This window comes from Balaenoptera physalus (genome assembly GCF_965194825.1).
Source record: "Balaenoptera physalus genome assembly, chromosome: 9".
Taxonomy (NCBI): Eukaryota; Metazoa; Chordata; class Mammalia; order Artiodactyla; family Balaenopteridae; genus Balaenoptera; species Balaenoptera physalus.
The window spans coordinates 12,926,403-12,953,799 of record NC_138888.1 but is presented as its reverse complement, the minus strand read 5'-3'; the positions used below and the strand labels follow the sequence as shown (position 1 = coordinate 12,953,799).

At 37.7% G+C, this 27,397-nt stretch overlaps 1 protein-coding gene and 1 long non-coding RNA gene across 2 annotated transcripts in view; one reads left to right on the top strand and one right to left on the bottom strand.

Moving 5' to 3' along the window:
• OPRM1 (opioid receptor mu 1) overlaps positions 1-18,195 on the top strand; it is a 42,968-nt gene extending 24,773 nt beyond the window's left edge. Inside the window, 4 exon segments of the mRNA XM_082475054.1 lie at positions 7,992-8,344; positions 9,492-10,012; positions 11,728-11,763; positions 11,765-18,195. Of these exon segments, the coding sequence (XP_082331180.1) occupies positions 7,992-8,344; positions 9,492-10,012; positions 11,728-11,763; positions 11,765-11,911 (1,057 nt within the window). The 3' untranslated portion in view covers positions 11,912-18,195.
• The window catches only part of LOC309667003, a 1,042,512-nt gene that overhangs the window by 989,416 nt on the left and 25,699 nt on the right, over positions 1-27,397 (bottom strand). The gene's annotated exons all lie outside the window — the stretch shown is intronic.

The window sequence follows — 27,397 nt, the reverse complement described above, 5'->3', positions numbered from 1 at the left end:
CATATAGACATACTCATGGCTGTGGTACTGCTACAAACTTGTGCTTTCAAAAGCAAGAATTCTGATAAATTCTATTTCAAGCAACTGCCATCAATGTTATAGTCTATGAATAATTGCATTTTACATTGTATAATCAAATATAGTCATGATAGAAAATAACTATTTTGTTGGTTATTGATAAAAATCAAATCTCCCATTTACAAAAATGTACGTCTGGTGATTAGAAGAGTTTTCTACAGAATAGCTTCTGGCTCTGACATTTTACAACTCATTTCTCTCCCATTCACATTCTGATGCATCATGTATAACATATTCACACCTTCTGTCTCTCCCTTGTTCTCTCCTTCTCTTCTTTTCTGTCCCTTTATGGAAATTTGTTCTTCTCTGACTTCAACGTTCTTCACATTTTGCATCATACAAAAAGGCAATCTCATCCACTTGCATGACTGGAATTAACATCTAGAGGCTGATGACATAAATAAATTGCTCCAGCTGAACTGCAAACATATATTTGGGTACTTAATAGTCATTTTTCTTTTGTCCCACAACACAGCACACTCAAAACTGAACTTTCTATCAACACCAAAACTGCTTTTCCTCTCATCCTTCTCTGTTAAATATTGATATTACCATCTGTCCATTCTTCCATGCTAGAATTTGGGAGTCGTATTTCACCCTTCCTCTTCTACTCCCTATTTCTAAAAATTTAATTAACTTTTGTCTTCCTAATTATCTCAACTCTCCATTTGTTACATTTTCTTCAATGATGTTATTGATTATTTTGCTATTATTGATTGTGATGATGGTGATGGTAGTGATGTTGGTGGTGGGTAAGAAAGAATAAGCACACTTTGACAAGTATTGCATTTGAGAAGTCAATAGCAGATTACAGATGTCCCAAAGAGAGTTGGAAAGGTAGTCATGGAATTTGAGAGAGAGGTTGTGTGTCAACTACATATAATTGATAGGCTTAAATCATGGATTGTGAAAGAGTAAAGCAAAGGAAATGGAGCAAACTCAATTCTCCTTTAAAAAATATGATTCTGTTACAACATGCGACATAATGAGAAAATATCTCAAAATTCCCAAGATATTCCCAGCATGAGCATCTTTGAAAAGAAGATTAAAAAGCTTTGCATGCCTACCTTGCTTTAGCTACATGGTGGGTTGTGTATATCAGCAATGAACATCCAGAAATACACATGGCCCACAATGCAGTTACAGCACAGAAGGTACATTTCTGTTTTAAATGAAGCTTAGGGAAATGGGGGTAAAAGGTCTCAAACATTTGTACATCTCTCTGTGCTTAGTTTCTTCCACCATAAAAAAAGGTGATCAGACTGTGTGGTCTTGAAAGCCCCTTTCAGATCTTACTTCTCATTGCTCCATGACCTTCTATGACCAAAGTTCTTTTTAATTTGACAACAAAATGACAAGGCAAAAGGGAATATTCCCTGTTTACTTTTACTTCAAAAGCCACGGGTTCCCTAAAAAAAAAAGGTTGTTTCGTCTTATTATAAAGAAAATAATTATAGTCCAAACCCTTCTTCCTGTATTCAATTCCATTTACTGGTGACCATCTTGTGCTGGATTCTGTTTTGAATGGATAATTTAATTATCGCTTTTCAACTTTTCCGTTCATGCTACCTTTCATATTATACTTGTATTGAGTGATTATACACACAACATCATCACCAAAAGTATAGTTGAAATCTTAAATTTGTTGCACTAAGTGCAGTAGATAATAATTCTACTCATAGTCTACTCTCTCTAAAAATTTATAATCTACAGCATTCACTTGAGCTTCTTCAAAAAGCAATTTTCTAATATTGACATTGGTAGAATTGTTTTATTATATTTTGAAGTTTTCTCTTTTGTTCCTTCAATATTAAAGAAATACCTAGGGATATATTATTATTTGATGTTAGTGGTAATGCACATTTGATTATTTTTTACATTCAGAACTTTCAGATCCTAAAATAAAAGGAATTTCCTTTTCTCTTAGAACTCTCAAATTTGGAAGCTAAAGTATTTCTTTTTTTTCTTTTAGCTGTGTTAGGTCTTAATTGCTGCTCACAGGTTTTCTCTAGTGCGGCAAGCTAGGGCTACTCTTTGTTGTGGTGCATGGGCTTCTCATTGTGTTGGCTTCTCTTGTTGCAGATCACAGGCTCTAGGCATGCGGACTTCAGTAGTTGCAGCACGTGGGTTCAGTAGTTGTGGTGCACAGGCTCAGTAGTTGTGGCTTGTGGGCTTAGTGCTCCAAGGCATATGGGATCTTCCCGGACCAGGGATCAAACCTGTGTACCCTGCATTGGCAGGCAAATTCTTAACCACTGCATCACCAGGGAAGTCCCTAAAGTATTTCTAAATTTAAAAAACAGGCCTTTAGAATAAAAATAAAACATTGTTATCTATGAAGCAAAAGGCTGAGACAGATAATCTGATGTTGTTTTTGAAGTAATTTGGTCTAAAGAGATAAAAATCTATATTTCAGGAAACAAAAATCTGAAGTCACAGATAAGAATATTTCACCGAGTTATAATGGTTTACGTACATCAGAGGATTTAGCATGGTAATATGTTTCTACAATAGGTAAATGTTATTTATCACAGAATACAGGAATCAAGGAAAAAACATTATTTTTTTCATATAAACTTCTGATGAAATAAATATTCTGAAGTATATAAAATTTTCAGAAATCAAATAAAGCAGGAAACAAGCACTTCCAAAAGGCGTAATGCAAAAAATGGTTAAGCAAAGTCTCTTGGCCATAATGGAAGAGTCTCTCTTTTCATTTCCTTCCCTCTCCATTGATGTGTGGCCCCGTTCTCTCCCCATCCTCCACCTCAGTTCCCAAGTCTAACAAGAGGATTTAAAGAGCCTTACAAAAATGCATGCTATAAAATAAGAAAAATAAAGAAGAAAATAGACAAATTGGAAGCCAAAAGAGAATGAAATGATAAGGTTAGCAGGATGCTCAGTACAATAGAAGTATCTTAGATTCTAGTGCCATTAGAATTCTATGCAATTATTAAAAGGAGCCACACATTTTATTCTGATTTTTTCTAGCACCAAATGTGAAAATAAAAATACGATCAGTTACTCGTTTTGCATTTTCTATTTATAAAGTTCATCCACTGCTTGAAGAAAGCAGATTTTTGTCCTTGTTCCATCCGAAGGCTATTTTTTTCATGAATTTTCATTAATGGGACATGGAGTAGGAAGAAAGTAGGAATATAGAGAAAAACAAAAACAACAAAAAGGCGGTATGGATGAAAAAAAAAGAGTACCACTCAACGAAAAAGACTCTGATGGTTGTTACACTCCGGTGACACAGAGACAGAAAGAGGTAATTGACTTCTGGAAGGAGGTGCCTCTCTGTTTAATTTCCTGTAAACCTCTCTCTGTCTTCTCTTCTGAGGCAAATTAGTAAACAATAATCACTTTTCTGTCTGCAGGGCTCAGAGGTCTCAGAATACTACTCTCTCCTTTTGCTAGTATAAACTCATTGGAAATTTGGTCACTGACCACAGAAACCACTTTGAAATAAATTTAAGTAAAATGTTTTAGAATATTTTATAGCAAAGTGAGAAATCCCCTGTTCCCTCCACTAAGCTAGTTGAGAAGATAACAGAAAATAATAAACTAATATATGGTCTCTTTCTGTGTTAATACCTAATGAGAATGTATCATAAGTTTTGGTTGTTTTCAACCTCTCTCTCTCTCTCTCTCTCTCTCTCTCTCACACACACACACACACAAACACACACACACACACACACACACACACACGTACGTTTGCCTGAGACAACAGAATGGAATGGATAATAAAGGAGAGATTCAGGTAGGTACTAATATGACCATTTTCTTCATCTAAATAATAACCTGAAATGTAGGACAAGTGTCTTTATTTCATTGGATTTATCCAATTAATCATGAGTATTAAAAGACAACACTCTAAGGAGGTTTTTTCTCCATTAAAAATGTGAATTTCTCTATGTGAGGGTAAGTGGCTATAAAAGTCATGACAGATGTGAAAAAAGTATCTTTCCAAACACAATGCTGAACATATAAAAGGGGCTCATTGAATCCTTACTGAGTTAGACATCTTTCTTCTTCACTGATATTAGCAAAAAAAAAAAACCCCAAAACAAAAAAAAACTCCATTTGGTAAAACATCAAAGGACAGAAAATCAGCCCAAAAAGAGGCAAAAATCTTCTGTACATCCCAGCTGGTTCTATTGTGAACTCCTAAAATAGGTAGAGAGCCATGTGAAGCACATGATGGGGTACAAAACTGACAAGCTGGATTCTGGAATACGTTCTTCCTCTTTTCAAGCATCCTTGGTTCGTTTTATTTCTGGACAGAGACAGGGTCATCACAATTCAAGAACTAACTCAAAAACAAAATAGAACAGCAACAACAAAAGGTTTACAAAGCCCATCCCATTGGTATACAAGAGTAATTTATTCAGTTTGGCTTCATTTAGCACAAGTGGGTCAAAAATCAATGATGTTTTTGTAAGTGGTAATATTTGGAGAAATGGAATGAAGAATGCATCTGAAGATAAATAGGAATTATAACCACAAAAAAGGAAGGGTACTTACAAACAAAAGGTATATATGGAACACAGGAGAATAGGTGAGCTGCCAATGAAATGGGCTTCATAATGCCTCCTCCCCAACACAGCATCTGCAGTCTTCATAAAATCACTCTAATGGGTCAAGCATTGAAGGTCCTGAGAAGAATATTTTTTTAATAGTTGCATTGTAATTCATTTGGATTCATATAGCAAATAAACTACTCGGTCATTTAGAACAAATGTTTTAAAATACATACTAGGAAAATTTCAGTGGGCTAACTAGAAAGGATAAAATAGCTTGGCCCACCGCCTAGAGGAAAAGATCCAATTCAGTAGCATAGCAGGAACAGTCAATGTCAAAAAGGCCCTGTAGTACAGGTGAGACACTCTGAGAACGTGTCACATATCCCTCCCAGTTTGTTTTGCCCACTTTGCCACTAAACTCATCTATGACACAGTAAGAACTCATAGGTACAAAAGATGGAAAAAGGATTGTGTGTTGACATCCAGGAGTTCTACTCAGACCCACCCAGGTAAACTGAACCCAAAGGTAATCCTTCCTCCGGCTCACCTCTTTGGCATGCTTGCTAACTCTGGTTTGTATACTCCTATAACTTATAGCATGACTCTGATTGTTCCTGTAACTTTCCTGGGGCAATGTTCATACCACCACATCAGAACAGAACAGAATGAAAAGCTCATGTTTGCTGGACTGCATGACCCCTTTTCTGGTCAGACTATCCCTTCAGATTGAAGCCTTTGGAGATATGCCAGAGGCAAGTGGAATTCCCAAACCTTTAGTCTTGTATAATTATTTTCTTTCACATATTTTGGAAACTGCTGAACCCTGTTTTATATGTTGCTGTGATTCAAAGGGTGAGTAATTGGGATACGAATACTGGCTATCTTTAGAGGAAATCTCTTTGGATAAATGGAGAAAAACAGCATTATTCCTATAAAATGCCAATTGACACAGCTTTTATAGATAAATATTCACTTTTCCTTTTGTGATGTGGAACCCTAACCTAATTTTGCTTCACAAACATCTCATTCTGAGGGAGGAAAGGATTTTTTTTTTTTAATGAAACAATCATACATCCTTAAGTACCTGGTGCTAAGATGAGCCTGAAGAAAATGTTAAAAATATGATGAGTCATAAACTGACAGTAAAGAACCTGATTATTTAACATAAAACATTCTGCTAAAGATAAGATGTGAAATGTAAGGTCTGCTGGCTGGGAAGGTGACTAACACGGTCGAGTGTGCCTTTACATCATGCAGGCTTTAGGTATGGGTTTCTCTCTCACTCTCTCATATCCACATGCTGTGGGTTAAATCCATTTTCAGACAGGCTCTTCCAACAACTACATACCTTGCAACCTCTCAGGTTTAATTATTTAAAAATAATATACTCTTTCCCCAGAAGTCCCCCCAAAATCTCACTGGCTCTAGTTGAAACATGAGACCATTGCTGGGCATTCACTTTAAATCTTCATGCCTTGAACTAGCAATGGAGCCCATCGCAAAGCACATGGACTGAGAATGGGAAATGAGTGGCTCCTTAGAGTGAAATTGTGGTCCTGTTACCAACAGCAGAGCAGATAGATGTGGAGTGTCAAATGTATTTGACAATTTGACAATATATTTGCAAGATGTTCTTCTAACATCAGATATAATTCATTAGTGTCTCGCCATACCTGCTTATGTCTTCTACTTGGTAGTTCTAATTTCTGCGGCTTTGAGGACACATAACACTCCTAAATACTTATCCCAGAGACAGAAAGACATAAGTCCATGCAAATACTTGTACAAAAATGTTCATAACAGCTAATTTGTAATATCTAAAAAGTGGATGCAACCCAATTCCCATTAATGGGTGAGTGGATAAACAAGTTATGACATATCCATACAATGGAATACCACTGGACAATAAAAAAGAATGAATCATTGATGCATGCAACAACGTGAATAAATTTCAAAATAATTGTGCTGAGTGAAAGAAGCTAGACAAAAAAAGAGTACATATTGGGTGATTCTATTTACATAAAAAGTCTAGAAAATGCAAACTAATCTATAATGACAGAAAGGAGATCAAGATCAGTGATTGCCTATAGAACAGTGGGAGTCGGGGTCAAGGCAGGGAGGGACAAGATGGAAAGATTAAAGAGCTGCACAAGGAAACATTGAGGGGGGAGTGATTGACATGTTCATTATCTTGATCAAGAGTTGGTATTTTTTGCTGTAAAGGGCCAGATAGCAAATATTTTAGGCTTTGCAAGCCATATAGTCTCTGTTGCAACTACTCAACTCTGCCATTGCATCATCAAAACAGTTATAGATAAGAAGTAATTAAATGGGTGTGAGTGTGTACCAATAGAACTATTTACAAAATCAGGTGCAGTCTAATTGAGAGTGCAAGCCAATACCTGCTCTTGGTTATGATGATGGGTTCGAAAGTGTGTACATATAGCAAAACTTATCAAATTGTATACTTTTATTATATGCCTCCATAAAGTTATTAAATAATAAAAACAAGACAAACAACCTTAGCTTCCCCATCACAAAGTGGATAAAGTCTAATCTTCTTACCATGGTATACAAGTCCCTCTAAGAACTGGCCTCTATATTCCTCCCTTATCAGATCCGTTGTCATTCCTGGTGGCATTTTTACTCTTTCAGTGCCAAACATACACATCATGCCATTTCACCTCTATGCCTTTGCTCGGGCTTTCTCTCTGTCTTGAATGACCTACTCTTACCAACTGTAAGATTAAACTTGTGCATGTACACTCCCAAGATGCCTTCCTTCTTTCCTTATGTTACCCCTACTATTCCCTTTGCCTCATCTCTATGACTCCATAATAGCCTGTATATTTGTGTGTGTGTTCATGTGTATGTGTATACACGTACATATACATACACTCTTGCATGATTACATTGTTCCGTAATTTTAACTATATAGCTGAAATTTTTCTCATATATTTAGAATTAAAATGTATTATTACCCCATGTCTGGATACTTGACTGACTGCTCCCTGTGTCTATTACACCTATCACAGTGTCTGGCACATTTTTTAAAAAAGCAAATAAACCAATAAATCAGTATGGCAGCTATTATTATAACTTTTTTACAGATAACGAAACTGATAGGTAGAGAAATTATATATATAGCCCATAGGCACATGGTTATAAATGGCCAATCTAGTACTGTGAAAGAGTTCCTCTGAATCTAATCTCAAATGCTTTCCACTAATCCTTGCAATTGTTTTTGCTCTGGTTTTGGGGGGTTTTGCTTTGTTCTGTTTTTTGTTTTTTAGTTTTTGCTTTTTAATTGAAAGCTTAACTATATTTCACACTGATGGTTTTATTTTTTTCTGGTGGTACCACTGCTCTTCCTTCATCTCTTAGATACACCAAAATGAAGACTGCCACCAACATCTATATTTTCAACCTTGCTCTGGCAGATGCCCTAGCAACCAGTACCCTGCCCTTCCAGAGTGTCAATTACCTAATGGGAACATGGCCATTTGGAACCATCCTCTGCAAGATTGTGATCTCCATAGATTACTATAATATGTTCACCAGCATATTCACCCTCTGCACCATGAGCATTGATCGCTACATCGCAGTCTGCCATCCCGTCAAGGCCCTGGATTTCCGCACTCCTCGCAATGCCAAGATCGTCAACATCTGCAACTGGATCCTCTCTTCAGCCATTGGTCTGCCTGTGATGTTCATGGCGACAACAAAGTACCGGCAAGGTGAGTATGGCTGCAGGCCTGAGGGATAGAGAGAATATAGATAGATATGTTGGTGAAGTCATAAGCCAAGTAGAAGTTATGGAGTGGTCCCATGCTGTAGTCAAACTGTAATTTTAATGATTCTTTTTAGCAAAATAGTTTTGAATATTTTGAAATAGGAATTTTCCCCTACAATTTTAAGTCCAGTAAACATTTGAAAGAGAAGATAAACCATAATCTATTGGTTCCTGATTTCTCTGCACTTACTTCATCAAAATGACGGGAAAATAAGAACACAGCTCTTTCAAGAGTAATTAGAGCTTAAACCCAAAGAACATTAAGTGGAGGCTTGTTTTAAAATCTCAAGTGGCTGCCTACATGACAAATTTATCTTTTTAGACTTCATTTCAGAATGATAAACCACCCATCAAAAAGTGGAGTTAAGGGAATCCCCTGGTAGTCCAGTGGTTAGGACTCAGCACTTTCACTGCGGTGGTGGCCAGATTGGGGAACTAAGATCTCTCAAGCCACATGGGTGGCCAAAAAAACACCCAGAAAATGGGACTTCCCTGATGGTGCAGTGGTTGAGAATCCACTTCTCAGTGCGGGGGACGCGGGTTCGATCCCTGGTCAGCGAACTAGATCCCACATGCATGCCACAACTAAGAGTTTGCATGCTGCAACTAAGGAGCCCTCAAGCCGTAACTAAGGAGCACATGTGCCGCATGCAACTAAGAGCTGGCACAACCAAAATAAATAAATAAAATTAAAAAAAAAAAAAAAAAACCCAGAAAATGGAGTGAAGACATCCATTAGCTGGAAACTCCTATAGAATCTGGACAGTGATTACATTTTTATATCAACTTAGACCCCATAGAGGATCTAGCTCATGGTAAGAGATCCCTAATTGTTGACTGAATGAAAGCTTAATATCATCAAAGTGGACAAGCTAAATGACACGTTTGGAAAACATAACTCTCCCTGAAAATCAAAAGAGAACTGAGTTTCTTCCATGATTTCTTTAAATCTTCCTTTTCTGGCTTGTGTAGTAATAGCCATAAGTTAACTCAGGTCAAGGCGATAAATTAGAGAGCAAAATGGCAATCTAACACCTAATGACATCATTAAAAGTTGTTGCTAATTCTTCCTTATAATTCTTTTCTTCTAGGTTCCATAGATTGTACACTAACATTTTCTCACCCAACCTGGTACTGGGAAAACCTGCTGAAAATCTGTGTTTTCATCTTTGCCTTCATCATGCCTGTCCTCATCATTACGGTGTGTTATGGACTGATGATCTTACGCCTCAAGAGTGTCCGCATGCTCTCTGGCTCCAAAGAAAAGGATCGGAACCTGCGAAGAATCACCAGGATGGTGCTGGTGGTTGTGGCCGTGTTCATTGTCTGCTGGACCCCCATTCACATTTACGTCATCATCAAAGCCTTGATCACAATCCCAGAAACTACTTTCCAGACTGTTTCCTGGCACTTCTGCATTGCTCTAGGTTACACAAACAGCTGCCTGAACCCAGTCCTTTACGCATTTCTGGATGAAAACTTCAAACGATGCTTCAGAGAGTTCTGTATCCCAACTTCCTCCACCATTGAGCAGCAAAACTCCACTAGAATGCGTCAGAACACCAGAGACCTCCCCTCCACGGCCAATACAGTGGATAGGACTAACCATCAGGTATGCAGCTTCTAGGATTGGGTGTACCTCCTGGGGATTAAAATTATAGAGCTTCTTAAAATCCAAGATTTGAATCTACTGGAAGAGGATCAGTAACCAGGGGATTAAGATCAGTGAGGAGGCAGGGAGGAGGGGAGCAAATTATGATCATTGTGACAGAGGCACTTCGTTACATAAGCTGAGCTCTATGTATTTTGTACATATTCATTCAGATATAGAGACATTCCAATCAGATATCCATAAATCTACTAAAAATCTACTATCTTCACAGCCTTTGCTTCTATGCAAAATTAATGACTTCAGCACATTGTGGAAGTGATCTTAATCTAGAATTCTTCTCATTCCCCCCAAAGTTAGATGTTTCATGCATATCACTCCAATGTCCCTGTCACTTCTCAAAAGCCAGTCCTGCTCTGGAACTATGGTTACAGAGAAAGTGTCAACACTTTTCCCACTGTAGTGATGGGGGACGATGTTCCCAGCAACTCACTGTCACGCCAAAGGAGAAAAGAGGATTAAATGGCCCGTCCTTAACTTTGTTAAGTCCCTGATTTATAAATTTTTATACCTGAACTCTAGAGAAAACATCAAACTTATTACTTAATTATTAGAACTAAATTAGTTTTGCAGCAGTCATCATACCAGCTGAGGTTAATATAATGAGGAGTGACTATTTGTTGGAAGATATATCCCTATGCACAGAAGAGTACAGATGAGAGCTTGCACAGAAGATACAAGGTTTACACACAACAGAATAATCACATGAGAAATCAAAAAGGAGGAATGAGAAAAAAAAATCTGTCTCTAAGTTAATATTACCTTGTTAAGCCACTGGTTTGGAAACTTTGGAGTCTAACCTGTAAAGTAAATCAGTCACTTAATTATTAAAATTAATTTAAGTAAGTAAATTTCTGAATGATGGTGCCAGCATCCAAACATCACAGCCTGTGTAATTTTATAACACAGAACTCAAATTCAAACTCCCTGTGAAAGTAAATCCTCATGTCAGGATCTTAGATAAAGTTTCTAGGGTCAGGGAGAAGAACTGTGGGGACAGATGGCTCCCTAAAAATGATCAGGAGGTCAAGTCGAGGAGCCAGAGGGAGAGCCTGGTTCCCTTAGGATGCAGCTGCTTCCTCTCTGCTTCCTCTTCCCGACCCCTCGCCGTCCCTTGTGACTGCCTCTACTGCCACCCAACCCAGCCCAGGCTCACCCCTTCTCACTGACCACAGGACCGATGTAATATGGCCCAGAAGGATCTGCCGTAGCGACGTTAATCCTCATATTCTTGATATTAAATAATGCTAAAATGAACCCAGGAACTTGCAAGCCCTGGGGAACATGAGGTAATGATGGCAGGCTTATTTCCAACCAAAGGGAAATTATTAACTTATTATGTCTCACTTCTAATTCCATTTCAGAAACAAAAGCCAGAAAGAACTGTTTTTCTACTCTGTTTCTTTCTTTCTTTATTTTTTTCTTCACATCAAGACCTCTAAGCCTCCTCCTTTTACTAAGCAGCTCTCCTTCTCAGGGACTCTGGAAATCTTGTGAATAACTTAAAGAGGGTAGGAATTTAAATAGATTTTTCTCTAACCTGAGGATAATACGTTAAGGAATGCAACTTAAAACCCTCAGTCCTAAACTAAGGTTAAAATATTTACCGTTGGAGCAAAACGATGGCCATTGTAAAGGATTCGTTCTCTCTCCTTAAGCACCTGTTTATACCCTCCCTCTCCTTTCAGGCACTTTGGGGAGTGGCTGCTGGTATTGTACCCTGGACCACTGCCGGGGCCTCTTGTCATATCTGATCCTCTCAGAACCCTTCACCTGCCTTGCTTTCCTGGAAATACAGCTCCCAGCTTGTCTGGTGGAGCGTTTTTCCTGAGTTCAGCATGAGTGTCCTTCAGCTGCCCCGACACTGCCCTTGACTCCCCTCCAAATCCAGCAGTTTCACAGCCACATGTGTGGTTCTTGCACAGCCAGAGAGAGGAGAAAGGAAGCTAACTGGGGAAGCTCTGGGCTAAGTAACTAAAAGGTTTGCTTTAAAAATACATCCAAATGGGACTTATCTTCATTGCTGCCTCTCTGAAGCAGCGTCAGTGTCAGATAACTGCAGAAACACATTAGCCCTGGAATTGGCTGCTTTCCCAAGATGCCTAGCTGGGAGAACTGGACACAGAAGAGTGGATACAGGAAAAGAGGAAAAGACACTCTGACATATTTGAAAATTAAGATAAATCAAATATCCCTGTCACTAATCTCCACTGATGTGTCATCATTAGAATCAAGGCAGTTACACACAGACATCTGGAACAATACATAAGTCTTTGGTGATATTTTCACTAATATATCAAAATAATAAAATTATTTGGGGGAAAAATTGGAGACTTTACGGCTGTGTCTATAGGACATTGATTCGCTTACAAATTCAGTATCTGACAGAGAGGTGTTTTTTTTTTTTTTCTTTTTTTTTTTTTTTTAAGTCATGAACCGTCATGTTAGGAAACAAAGCTAACTGGATTTGCATTAACTGTTTAACTGCTGTCTGTACCATTGTAGATGTTTATGTCCTGCCTATCTATGTTATTTGTATTTTCTCCAAGAAATATGTTGTACTGTATGTGTCACATGTCAAGCACATTAGTCAACTTCATATTCTGCAGATCACAGATCCAATATCAAACCTTCCCAGGGTGTCTGTATTCTGACAACTGTACACTGAGATCATGTCCATGCTACGCAAAGTCAAGTGGAGAGTTGGCAGTTATCAAGGTAATTTGATCATATACAAAAATTATGTGCCCAAGATAAACTTTGAGTCATACTTACATAGGTAAGGGTTACTTGGTCAGCTTTTGCTGCATAACAAATCATTCCAAAATTTAATGACTGAAAGCAACCATTTATTTAGTTTACACTTCTATAGGTCAGTCATTTGGGCTGGGCTGGGCTAGACAGCTCTTCCAGTCTTAGCTGGGCTCACTCTGTGGTGAGCCGCTCTATGGGCTGCCAGCCAGCTGATCTAGGGTGGCCATAGCGAGAATGGCCAGCTCCTCATGGAGCCTCATCTACCATCATCTGTGTTAGCCCAGGCTTGTTCTCACGGCCATCGCAGGTTCTAGGTTCAAAGGGTGGGAAAACAGACTCCACCTATTGATGGAGCTGCAGTCACATTGCGAAGGGGTGTGGATGTAAGGAGGGAAGTCACTGTGGCCACTTTTGCTAACCATCTACAGTAGGCACATGGGGCATGGGACAGGTTAGCCTTAGCTTCCTGAGAGCACAAATTATATCTGCCTGGCTCCTTCTTGTATCTCCAGTATCTGCTTAGCACAGTAAAACGTACTCCAAAAACATCTGTTGAATAAATGAATGATTGAATAAATATCTTTTGATATTTCAGGAGATATGGAGGGGGTAGGAATGACCCCTTTCTTGCCACTGATTGACAAGCTAAAGGATTGTATAATACCCTGACATTATTTCAGGCTCTCCTTTCAGTAAAAAAAATATTCACAGGAGGGATTCTTCATTTTTTCTCTCCAGCCTTTAGTCCTCTGATCCAAAGTTACACTTTCCAAATATTTTCTTACATTGGTGCTTGCCTTCTAATTTTATTTTTCATAAGTGCTATTGATAAGGAGGTCAGGAACCAGACTCAGGGCTCTAAAGAGCTCATACCCTGGCTCAATGTGGAAAATAAAAAATAAAAAAAGATGGTCTCCTATTCTTTTATGCATTCCAGGGTCCAGCGTACTGCTCCAGCTGTAGTGATTCATACCTGATTTATGTTCAGCTTCTTGTCTTTATGTCTTCCAGACCTTTGGTAGGTAGACTTAGGCAAAGGCATTCATTTTCCATCTGCTCTCAATGCAATTTAATTTCTTTGTGCCCTGTTGTTGTCCTCATTGGATTCCACTTGGCTTCAAAACACTCCCATCATTTGCTCAAATCAGTCCAGGTCCAACTCAGACCTGAGATGCTGGCCTGCCTTCACTGCTTGGTTTCCACCCTGATCACGTTCTCTAATGTATTTTTAGTTTTGACACCTAGATTATTTTTTAATGTATAACATTATATGGGAAAAGAAAACTCTGTTATGTCAGTTAGATTACTATTTAAAGAGTTTGCATTCACTATAACCATAATAATAATGTTATCTTACTCTTATATGATAGCATGCAGATTAAAAAGTGCTTTTATCACATCGGCTTCCTATAATAACCCTAATGGGTAAACATGAAAAAAATAAATGTTCAGGGAGGTTAAGTGATTATACAAGATCACACCACCAGTAAGAGGCAGAACACAGACAAATATCTAGACTTCTCATATTAATCCAAAACTTTTCTCTGCTATCCCACAAAATACCACTTCGAATATTAGCGTATGGTCTCAGGCAGAGGATCTCAAGCTTTACAGTGAGCTCCAGAAAGTGTAACTTTTGAGGAACTCTAAGAAATCTGGTTCATTGAGTCAAGGTAGGGTCCAATAATCTGAATTTTGAACAAAACACTAAATTGAAAGCTGATTTAAAATGTAACTTCATCCAAACACTACCAAAGTTATTGTTTTCTCTAACCTGAGTAACCCATTCGGTCAAGCTGATTGATACTAATTTTTTTCACCTAATGAATCTTGTGTTTAGCAAAATAATGTAGTTATCTTGTGACAAAGCCTTAACTTTCTAATATATCAATCAGTGAGTCTTATAGAACAAAGTGATATAACAATGATAAAGCTAACATTATGGTACCTCCTGCTAACTCCTCATCAATATGGCAAGCCCATTCCTAAACCCTTGGGTTACTATTTTTTAAGCAGCTTCTTGACATTTTGATCAAAGTAGCAGGTCAAGGAATGAGGAGATGCTTTGCATTTGTGTTAACTAAAAAACTATATTATCCCCAGCTAAACTAAAAGCAGAAGCCTAATTTGTCAAATCACTCTCAAAAGTTGGCTCTCGATTTTTTTACAAGACATCTGTGGAGAACCAATTTGAGAAGGAAAAGCATTTCAATTCCATGACAAAAGTCCCAAATGAGGATAGCTCACAAAATTACCAGGTTTGACCACATTAATGCATATTTTGTGAATGAGGCCAAAGTGGCTATTCTTTCAATTCTTCGGTTTAAAAAGAAAACAGTTCCAGTTAGGAGTGTGTGTGTGTGTGTGTGTGAGAGACAGAGAGAGAGCATACACATGCATGATATAGGCGTGCTTCTATGCATGTGCAGTACTAGAGTATATCTAAGTTTAAAATGAATTATCCCTTTCATAAATATAGCAGAAGAGCTTAATATGTTTCTGTAAATTGGCTACAATCTGGGATGAGAAAATATTGTTTACTTGGAAATATGTTTATTGCCACAAAATATTTGACTATTAGTAATAACAGACCTAAATAGACATTTCTCCAAAGAAGACATACAGATGGCCAACTGGCACATGGAAAGATGCTCAATATCACTAATTATTAGAGAAATGCAAATTAAAACAACAATGAGGTATCATCTCATACAAGCCAGGATGACCATCATTAAAATGTCTACAAATAATAAATGCTGGAGAGGGTGTGGAAAAAAAGGAACCTTCCTACACTGTTGGTGGGAATGTAAAATGGTGCAGCCACTGTGGAGAACAGTATAGAGGTTCCTTAAAAAACTAAAAGTAGGGTTACCATATGATCCTGCAATCCCACTCCTGGGCATATATCCAGACAAAACTCTAATTTGAAAAGATACGTGCACCCCAATGTTCACTGCAGCACTCTTTACAACAGCCAAGACATGGAAGCAACCTAAATGTCCATGGACAGAGGAATGGATAAAGAAGATGTGGTACATATATACTATGGAATATTTCTCAGCCACAGAAAAGAATGAAATAACGCCATTTGTAGCAACATGGATGGACCTAGAGATTACCATACTACGTAAAGTCAGTCAGAAAGAGAAAGACAAATACCATATGATATCACTTATGTGTGGAATCTAAAAATATAATACAAATGAACTTATTTCCAAAACAGAAACAGACTCACAGACACAGAAAACAAACTTATGGTTATCAGAGGGTTTAATGGCAGGGAAGAGATAAATTAGGAGTTTGGGATTAACATACACACGCTACTATACATAAAAGAGGTAAACAATAAGACCTATTGTATAGCACAGGAAACTATATTCAATATCCTGTAATAACCTATAATGGAAAAGAATTTGAAAAAGAATATATATATATATACGTATAACTGAATCACTTTGCTGCACACTTAAAATTAACACAAAATTGTAAATTAACTATACTTCAATAAAAAATGGTTTAAAAAAAAGGATTACAATATTTGCATTGAATAAATTTAGGTTTATGTTAAAAAAAAAAAAAGACTGTTAGTAATAACATTTATTGACTGGTTTGTATCCAGTATATCTTATTTAATCATATGAGGTGTGGATTATCTCTGCAGTTGAGGAAACCAATGTTTAAGGAATTAACTTGCCTAAGGTCATAGGTAAAGAGCAGTGGCTGAGGAATGAACCCAGTTGAATTTGATATTATAACCCAGACTTTTAATTAATGTGCCCTACTATCCCCCTAGTCTGGTTTTCATTGCACTCAGTGGTGCCTCCTAGAACTAAATTTTAACATTTATATACTGACAGTTTGAATGCCATAAGGTCTTTATATAGGCTTGTTTAGATGTATTCTTAGTGTATTTGCATATCTGTATGTAAAAGTAAACACTCACATAGATTAATGACGATCACGGGGAATTAGAAATCCAATAACGGGGATCATGGTTACCATTATATGAGCTCATATTATTTGACAAAAATCTTTTGCTGTCAGTAAAGTCATATTGACTCTTACTGAATGATAGAATTTTCTTTTCCACAGTTAAAATTTTTCATTAACGTCAGAGAAGGTCATTTAATATTTTCATAAACTGACCTTTAGGATTGTGAGTCCAATCACATTTATCCTACTAGAGAAGGCAGCTTGGAGGGCTGGTGGTGCCAGAGGGACCAGGACAGGGAATCAGGTGAATGTTCTAGTTGTCATGCTGTCCCTGACCAGCATGTGATGGAGGAAACCCTTCATCTTGCAAGAACTCAGTCTTTTCAGCTATCACCTTAGTGGGCTGACCCAGAAGATTGTTCTGTACAGCAGAACAGTACAGTGAACACTGATACATGAATTAGCTAGAGTTCTTCCTGACTGAATACTCTGAACTTTCAGGGAGGTTGAGTTTTAAAGATTGGATTAACTAATATAATTACTGCAGCATTTTCTTGTGCTTGTTATTCCAATTAATGTAACTAACTGATAAAATATGGCAACACGCTTTTCTTTAAAAAATTAACTCAAAATGATGTGTCATTAATTTGGCAACCTTAAGTGGTAAATTGCTATTTTATAAACATTTATCATGAAAAAGTCCTCACATTGAGATTTGGTGTATTGGAACATGTTAATCTTATTTCCTTTTTTTTAAACTTTTTATTTTATATTGGAGTATAGTTGATTAACAATGTTGTGTTAGTTTCAGTTGTACAACAAAGTGATTCAGTTATACATATAAATGTATCTATTCTTTTTAGCTTTGGGAGCCAGCTATGAGAGGCAGATTCTTTTCCCTTTTAACTTTCTACAACACATGTATTCTTACTTCCACGTTTATGAATTTGAAATGCAGTTTTATAGTATTTTTTGCTTTTATATTTTTTTCCTCACTTCAAACAACATTACCATTGGAATGAAGTTGACCAGCCACTAACTTTTGAATATCATTCTGATGTGGTTATCTTTTGGTCAGTTGCAATAAATATTTACAAATCGCTATAATTTTTTAAAAATTATAAAATTATTTTGAGGGTGACATTGTGAGAACTACAACTTTCTAGAATAAAATATGTCTTAATATTTCCTTTCTGATTATTATCTCCCTGGAAATCAAGAACCTAGAGCCATAACTGTTGTCTGCCTTCTCCCTTTACACTCAAGAATTTCTTTCTTACATAGTAGAGGTCCTAGTTTTGAAATGAGTAGAAACTTTTCATGATGAAAAGAAATATTAGAACCATATTGTCTATGATTTATACTTTTACTGCAATAAAATAACATATATATAAAATAAATAAAATACCATATAATATAACATACCAATACCAATAAAATACCATATAAATAGAACACTATATATATATACATACACACACACACACACATATATATATATATACATATATATATATACACACACACACACATATGGTGTGGGTAAGTGGAGGTTAGAAACAGGATTTATTCTGAGTGCTAAAAAATTGTAATAGTACTTTTTCAAAACATGAATGGCTTTCCTGATATATATCCAAAAGATTATAATGCCAGCTTTCAAGACCCCATGTGAGTTTGGTCATCCCCATTGCCAATGATGTATGCAGAAGGAATGAATATCTGGCAATATAAATATTAACCATACGTGGGTGGGAGATTAGTATGAATTTAATTTAGTGCTTGTTGCTTCACCGTGAATCAAAGGAAATGAACCACTTTTTCTTTCTATAACACCTACCTTATTAGGAACACATGCAAATAACTAGCCTGATAAATTAGTTCCATGTAATTACAAATATCAAATAAATATAAGCTGAAAGTTTCACTATAATTTAAAATAATGGCCCCCGCAGTCCAAGAATGAGAATGAATATGTAGAAAAATAATTCATACTATTTGTCTGTGTAGAGTGCAGTATTTATTAGGAAGGAAGGAAGAAAGGAAGGAAGGGAGAGAAAAAAGCTGACTCACAGAATATATTTTGTGTTAGAAATTAGTCACATTCTTCCTACTATTCTGTTTTCCATATAGACAACAGAAATTCAGGGATACTGGAAATCTACAAAATCTATCAAGCCCTACTTATTTCCTTTTTTTTCTACATACATTATCAAACCTTCATAAAGATTAAAAAATATTATATATATTATATGTATGATCCAGAGTCCCATATGATATGTCTAAGTCCCTTAAAGCACAAGAAATGAATAAAATTTTTCTTGTGATAAAATAGGTACCTCTAAGACATTTGATATGAAAGCAAAAAAGTAAAGTCTATGGAAATTGACATTAATAAATAAGAATATCTTAAGAAAAGTCAAATTACTAAAAATAAACTTAACAATGAGAAAATTCAGTGAATAGTGGATGTGAAATAGAGTATGGCCATTCTATGTTTCACAATGCAATCACCAATTTAATCCGTCCCATAATTTACCAACTTAGCAAAAATAACTCACTCTTGTTGTTCTTTCTTTTTCTCTGTCATGTCAGCTAACATGTTCTTATACTTAGAAATCCTCAAATATAGTTACATGTGAGCTCATTCAAATTCAAAACATCAACTTTTAAAAAATGCTGTCTTTGAGATGCTCTTTGGAAACAGACAAGATACATGTCACTCCTAGAACCTTAAAATGCTGCAGATGGAGGCTTGCAGAATGGCTAGTACGCACTTTAACAACTGAAGATTTTTCTGGTTATTTCAGAAATTCAGTGGAACAAATAACCTTTCAAATGGCTACACTGTAAGTAAATATCAACAACTAAATCCCAATAATGTGATTGGATTTATCAAGAAGATGAAAAATATTTACGGTTCTTAGAATATTGGAACTGAAAAAGTACGTAGATCATCTAATCCAAACCTCCTGATGTTACAAATGGGGAAATTGTAGGCCAGAAATGTATTTTTTATTGTATGCTTTTTTCCAAATATAAAATATATAATTGTGAGAGTCTTTTCAAATACCTAGTTTCCAAATAGAATTTTTAAAAATTGTGACTAAAGAAAAAGATAGATAATTATATTTTATGTAAACTCTACTATGTGTAAATTTAATTTAAAATATCAGCAGATAAAGGGAAACTTTATAATTAAATAAGAATAGCAAATATAATATAAAATCTTAAAAATTTAGATGGCTCATTTATTTGGTCAGATCCTACCATTGACCAGTTGAATTTCCCTGTGGAATTCTCTGAAACTGTCTATATTTCAATGTCTTTATATGTAAGAATGGTCATAACTATAGTGTCTAACACTTATTTTGATGTGAATGTGATGCATAATTATCCATGTAAAATACATAGCACAGTGCCAGGAAACTGGCTGATAATACTAGTCTAAGCCACTTAGAAAGGTTTTACTGTTTTCATCTCCTCTATTCTCTTTCCCCCAAGAAGTTGAATTATAGCTCTTGTAATGAAAAGTTTAAAGGAATGAACTAATGCTGCTAAAAGGGATCGTAAAGTTGGTCTATCCCAACATTTCTCAACCTTGGCTCTAGTGACATTTTGGGCCAGATAATTCTCTGTTGTGAGAGGATGCACATTGCAGGATGTCTAGCAGCCTCCCTGTCTTCTACCCACTAGATGCCAGTATCACCCACCCATCCCCAGTTGTGACAGCCAAAATGTCTCCAGACATTGCCCCCCCAAAAAAAACAATCAGTTGAAAACCATTAGGGTAAATATCAGTTGAGAACCACTGATCTAACCTGACCAACTATGTTTAATAGATGAAGAAACATCAAGGTCCAAATTAGTCATGTCCTTAAAGCACCACCTGAGAGATGGAACTAGACCCCAGGTATTCTGACTTTAGACTAGATCTCCTCTGAAATATCACACTGATTTCTCAAATAAAGCTTTAGTCTGCACTGTTAACCAGTTGCAAACAATATTAATGGAAGACAAGAGGAAAGCAAAATTCTTCAACCCTGATTTTATTTCAAGCTTCTCTTTCAGAGAAAAGATCTTCAGCCTGAAACATTATTAAGAAAGAATTGAAGACCAGTAAAGGTGAAGATATTGTTAGAGAACATTCAGAAATGAGGTCGAATCTCTTGGAGATCTTAAAACACTAAGAGAACTTGTAAATGAAACACAGTTAATGAAACACACATCATAACTTCAAAGGCAAAGGAGTTATGAAAACTACAAAGACTATGTAGCTTTGCGCTAATTGTTTTTAGAACCTAGATCAGATTATTAAAGTGTATTTTGAGAGCACTTAGAGAGGAAGCAGTAACCTCTAGGAGGTGAGAGAAGTTCTCAAGAATTAGTTACAAGACAAATTTTATTTTCTTAGAGGACAGAGAAATCAGGTACCCCAGTATCAATAGTGTTTTTAACAAGAGATTTGACAAGCTCTTGTTAATTTCTACACTTCTATCCTATATTGGATTATGACCTGAATATAATGGTACAGCTTTGATTCCCACCTGAAGGGTCCCAATCAATGGAGAAATACTCAATAACCTATGATCAGGTAAGGAGTCAAACGTACTAGAAGAGTGAGAAAAAAACTAAAACTATAGTAGTTACTAGAAGAAAAACTTTAGTCCAAAAATCCAATTATAGAAAGATAGAATGTGAGTGATAACAGATGTGAAAAAAGTCATAAAGATTTTATTTCATGAACCAACAATATGATATAGGCCATATCAACTCTTGCAATTATAGATAATCACATCAATAGAATTTTGGTGTCTAGAACCAAAGAAATATTAGCCTCACTCTAATAGACAACACACTTCAAGAACGAAATAAGCAAAATAGATTGTGTTCAGAGATGAACAACCAAGAAGGCAAAAGGAGTTAAAATTCCTTAATATGACAAATGGTTGAAATAAGTGCACATGATTACCTGGGAAATAGAAGGCTCAAACGGCACAAGATAGTTATCTTCATATACTTAAAGGGATGTGAGCAGGGAATTGGACTTACCAATACGACTCCAATAATTAAAGCCAATAGGTGGAAGCTACAGGGAAAGGGATTGCAATACAACCAAAGAAAGAATTTTCTAAGCTTTGAGACACTAAGATTCCCTCGTCACTGGAAGTCTTGAATGTCCAAACATCAGCATTTTGCCTACATAAAAGAGGATGTTACAAGAACGCAAGTGTTAAGATTTGATGTTTAGGGAATCAGAACAAATGACTCTTTCATAAGTTTTTTAGTTTTTACAAGTTCTACTGAGTTCCTATAGAAAATGCTAATATGTGGTCCGTTAAAAAATAGCTTTTAGACAAATGTTCAGAAATGTTGCATATCTTATTTTGGTCATGGGGACTGATGCTTGGATTAGCATTTTAAAGGCTTTGAAAAGCCCTATTATATTTGTGTGTGTGTGTGTGTGTGTGTGTGTGTGTGTGTGGGTGGGTGCTGCATTTAGTTCTGTATATATACTTGCCTCTTGTCCTTTAAGCTAAAGTTCTCAAATTTATCTGAGCACAGTCTCAGTTTTTCAAGAGACACGTTGTAACATCTCACAGAATGGTTTCCGCTAAGCATTTCAAAAAGCGCACTGTAGATCATTAGTCCCAGTTATGGACAAATCTGTTCCAAATCCAATGTTTTACTAGAATAAATGGCAATGTCCCATAATGTCAGGCATTATCCAGGGTTCTAAAATTGATTATCAATCTCTTATTCTCACTCATTCAAAATACATGGTCTAAATACAAACAAGATATTGAAACTTCATATCTCTGAAAATAGAACAGGTTGTGTTTTGTTTGGGTTTTCACTTTTGTTTTGCTTTGTTTTGAAGCCTCTCACTTTCTGGTTACAATCCTAAAGGAGGAAATCTTTTAAAAGTGATCTATAGTCAACTGTGAGAAGCGTGCCAAAGGTTAAATAATTACAATCTTTCTCGTGAAAGAATGCAAGATAGAAGCCAAGCCACCTGGGTTCTGGTGCCAGGCTGCAGATAACCAGCTGTGTGGACTTGGCATCCCATGCTAATGGCTGCCAAGGGGATCTCTTCATAAGCAGGACTTTCCCAGCTTCTGTTGACGGCCAGTGAATTAGGGCTCATTTCTGGGCTTGATTAATTACCCCTATTCAGAGTCTGGGGGCTAGCTTCTCATAGTGAACAACAAAAGTAACCACCAAAGCTTCCTTTTGTGAAAGAATTTATTATATTGAACAAAAAAATTCATATTAAAAGCAGAAGGAAGCATATGGCATATTGAGTCTGGATCCTTTGAACTACCAGATTATTCCACTTCTCCTTGAATTCTCCTTCACTGAAGTGTGACCCCTTATTATACTCTAGATCCCAATATGTTTGATTCCGGCAATGGAACTTGGAAGAAGGGATGAGTTATCCATTATTTAGGTAAATGGAGATCTTTACCTATGAGTCACCCACTCCCAAAGTTTTTTTGTGTGGCTCTGTTATTATGGCTTCTGTAATGAATGGGATTTTGAAGCCCATTACTGGCTGAAACACTAATCAGCTTCAGAAGTACCCAAGTCTGGTACTGGCTTCAACTGTAACTTTGGATGGCATCACAAATAGGACAGAGAAAATGGAAGTGGAAGAGAGTGCTGCAAAGAGCAAAAATAAAAATATTAAACGGGCTTTTCTCAACCGATACTCTTGGGCCTGTCACTTCCCCTCTCAAGACCTCTATTTCCTCCCATAGATTAATGAAATTGGAAAAGGCAATCTTTTAAACTCCTTCCAGGGATAGGAAGCACATGTCAATCATTGTATGGATAGAGATTAAAAGTGCTTTAAATAAGCTTCAGTTTGAACCTAAAAGCTTTTCAAAACTTTATTTTTCAAAATAGGCTAAAAAATAGCCCAAGGGGATTTACTAGTTGACTTCCTGGAAAAAATAACAGTTTAAGAAGCTCTTGAAAAAACTGGAAAGCTGATGGGAGATGAAAATATTTTATCTATGTCAAATGTTAAATTTACTGAATCTATAATGGTACTGTGGTACTGTCAGGAAAGAAGCCCAGTCTTAGAAAATGGCAGGGAGCAGCAAGTTTCCAAAAGAGTTATCTCAGCAACTAAGCAGTTCAGCTTGTTATGACCCTCTGGGTGCCAAAAATAGACAATGTGACCCAGTGGTTCCGAGAAAACAGTTTACTACCCACAGCACAGCAAAGAGTAGGAGCATCAACACAGGAGTGCTGGTTCCCTTGCCCCCATGTCCCATGGAGTGACACAATAGACCCTGATTGTCACTATGCACACAGTTGATTGCACCACAACTGACAAGCCCAGAGCTAGGGCTTCACCACCTTTTGTAGCAAGCAGTAAACAAAGCAATCTTCCTCCTGTAAGAGCAAGGAATCGCAAATTGGTCCTACTGTGGTCCTTATGTGGTTTGGCAGTAAAGGGTCTTACTTGACTATGTGACTATAGAAACTACTTGGAGTCAGAAGATAGTAAGGCCTTGCAGCTCAGCTCGGTCAGCAAAAATGTACAGGGATGCTTGATGAACTGCCTCTCACAGTAATTCACCTGTCACCTCCACTTATTCTTGGCTCAGTTCAATGTTCATAGGATTATGCCACCCCATCAGCAATTTGGATTAGACACACTGATAGAGGCTAGGACCGAATCTGTCTCATTTACCTCAATAAATACGTGATTAGGGTTATTGTCTATAGAATCCCTATCAACAGGATCAGGTCAATCTGCACTTTTGACCTCAGCCATGTACTCCCAGATCACAGACTCAACTGATTAAGTCCCAGAGAGGGCTAACAGGTCTTACTGCAGATAATCAGGTAGCTTCTTTCTCATGATGCGCGTGGATTGCACCACAATATTGTTATTGATGGTATGAATGCAAACACAACAGGAGTGGTTGGCAACCATACTTATCGGAATGTAGTCAAAGGCCGATCAGTGACTCATTTACAATCAGGGAGTTTAGCCTGACCTGTTGATTTCCTATGGCATATTCCACCTCATTGGCTATGGTAGCTAAAGTCAAGGCTGAGTGCCTGGCCTACCTCTAGAATGAGAACTCTGATGCCAGGGGACGGTACTCACACTGCTGTATGACACAGGGATTCATGTCTCCTTTGGGTAGCACAGTCTTCTTTATTTGAGGGCCTAACGAAAGGAATGTGATCCAAGGAGTGGTGTCATTGCCAATAATTGCAGGAGGTCCAAGAGGCACTAAGCCTCCCGTCCCCATGCCTAGTAGAGAGATATCCTGTAGCACTCTCTCTCCCACGTAACAAACATATAACTGAAGGGGACAGGTCATTCCAATTCTAGATTTGTTGCTAAGCTTGATTTGGATCACAATTACATTGATTTGGATAATCCATAGGAGCAGGGTCACCAAATAGTTGTGGCCTTGATAGCCACATATGGCATGACCCAAGGGCACTCGGGTATCAGGAGAAGCTTATGAATTGGTATGAGCTTAAATGAAACAAGACTGCCTCTATCTGTGTGTGTTTGTATGTGTACAAGGTTTTCACATTTAGAAGCTGCATTAGGCATAACTCAAGACCAGCCAAACCCACGTGAGTTTCTCTGACCTCACAGCACATAGACTGGGGTGAAAAACCCCGCAGTAGGTCAGTTTGGCAATCAGAGCTGTTTCTTGTCCAGTGGACCATGTAATTGCTTTGCCAGGCTGCGGGGCTGGAATCTGGAGACAAAGAGAGCATTAATCATTTCCCCCTGCCAGCAACTCCAAAGCCTAAGATATTCCTTCCGCAGCTGAAGTGGGGAATGGTGCCAGGAAGGCTCGTAGGGATACCCCTCGTGGAGGCTGCCTCCTCTTCCAGAAATCTGTAGTTCAAAACGCTCCAGGGCTGGGCTGCTCTTGCAGTGCCTCCAGAGCCGCCTGCTGCTTAGGTCCTCAGCCAAATTTGACAGATTATCTGATGAACTTGCAGGCAACTAAATGCGTACATAGACAAGGCGCACATTGTCTCCGATAGCTAGACAGTGAAATGAAGTGCTGAGCTACGTTTCTGGTAATGGGGAGTCATAGTGCAGAGAATGTTTCCTTTATTGCCTCTGGAATCCACTTTTGAGTCGTAGCCCACCCAAGATTTTGACAGCCGAGGTGCTTCGTTCACCCTCTAAGTGTATAACCTTCCTCACTCCTTTGTCAGCTCTGGGTCTAACGGTTGCTCCATCTGTTGATCGAAATGCCCCTGGGCTGGTTTCCTTTCCCTCTCACTAAGGGTCCATAAGTTGGTGTTCACTGTAGGGACATATTGACCTCTGTATGTTCCTGGCTGTGACTTAAGACCGGATGCATTTGTGCTTTCCTCCATGGCGGGGCCTAGAGTGCTCTCCTAGTGCCCTCGTCCACAGGAGAGCAAGCAGCAATCATGGCACCACTTGGGAAGCTGCTTAGATTTTTCCGCTCACCACTCAGCCTCCATCCATCAACTCAACTCATGTTTATCAGCAGGTAAGACAGGGTGGACCATTCACTCCCTGTCTCTGCACCACGTGGGCCAGAACATTTGCCACTAGCTCCCAAGCAGTTTCTTCACCTCCTCAAATCTCACCCACGAGCCCTTGTCTTTCCTCTTTCAAAAAGTCATCATCCACCTTGACACACTGTTGTACAGTTTGGGAAGAATCTCATCCTCTTAGAAGATGACAAGACGTAACAAGACTCCAAAGGAGATGACTGAGCAAGCAAACACGTTGTCTTGCCACAAGTCCATAGGGGCCCAAAGTAGATAAAAATACTTAGGTTATTATAGCACAGAGAACTGTAGAAGCTTTAGCTTGGTAGAGCCTCCCTGCTCCCAAGCCCCACGGGGTGATGCCATGGGACCAGATGTTGGCTGCTCACACAATGGGTTGAGTCACAGTCAAGGAACCCATAGCTAAAATCTGGTTTATTGGCAGCAAGCAATAAACCAGCCTCCCAGGAGTAAGCAGTCCACCGTGATCAATGCTGTGGTCACCCTGACCTACTTAATCGCCTAAGTTACCACTGTAGGAACTGTTCAGGGTCAGAGATTGGTTAGCCTTACAGTTTGGCACAATCAGCAAGGATGAGCAGGGGCGTCCGGGGCTCATGGCAGACTGCCTCTTCCACAGCGATCACATAGTGATCGCTCCATTCCTTATTCCTAGGAAATGTATATTGAAGTATAGAGGGATCAATTTAGCATCAAATGGTTCAACAAGATAATGTGTGTGTGTATGTGTGTCTTTGTGTCTGGAAGGAGAACAAAAAAGAAGAGAAAGCAAATGATATAGTGAAAGGGGTACAATCTTAACAGTAGGTGAATCTGGGTAAAGGGTACACACATGTTCTTTGTACCATTCTAATTCTTACACTTTTCCTGAAGTTTGAAACTTACCAAAATAAAGTTAAAGGAAAACAATTCTCATCCCTTTATACTTACTATACAAACACCTCCTTTTTTCTCAGCAAAAATTTTAACAACCAGGACACAGCAATTATCTGTTCATTATAAAACTTGTTTCATGTCCATAATCCTCCTCCCTTATTTGAAAATATCAAGCCATAATTTTGTGTGTGAACAAATGTCCCATTTTTGCTCAACAGATACGCT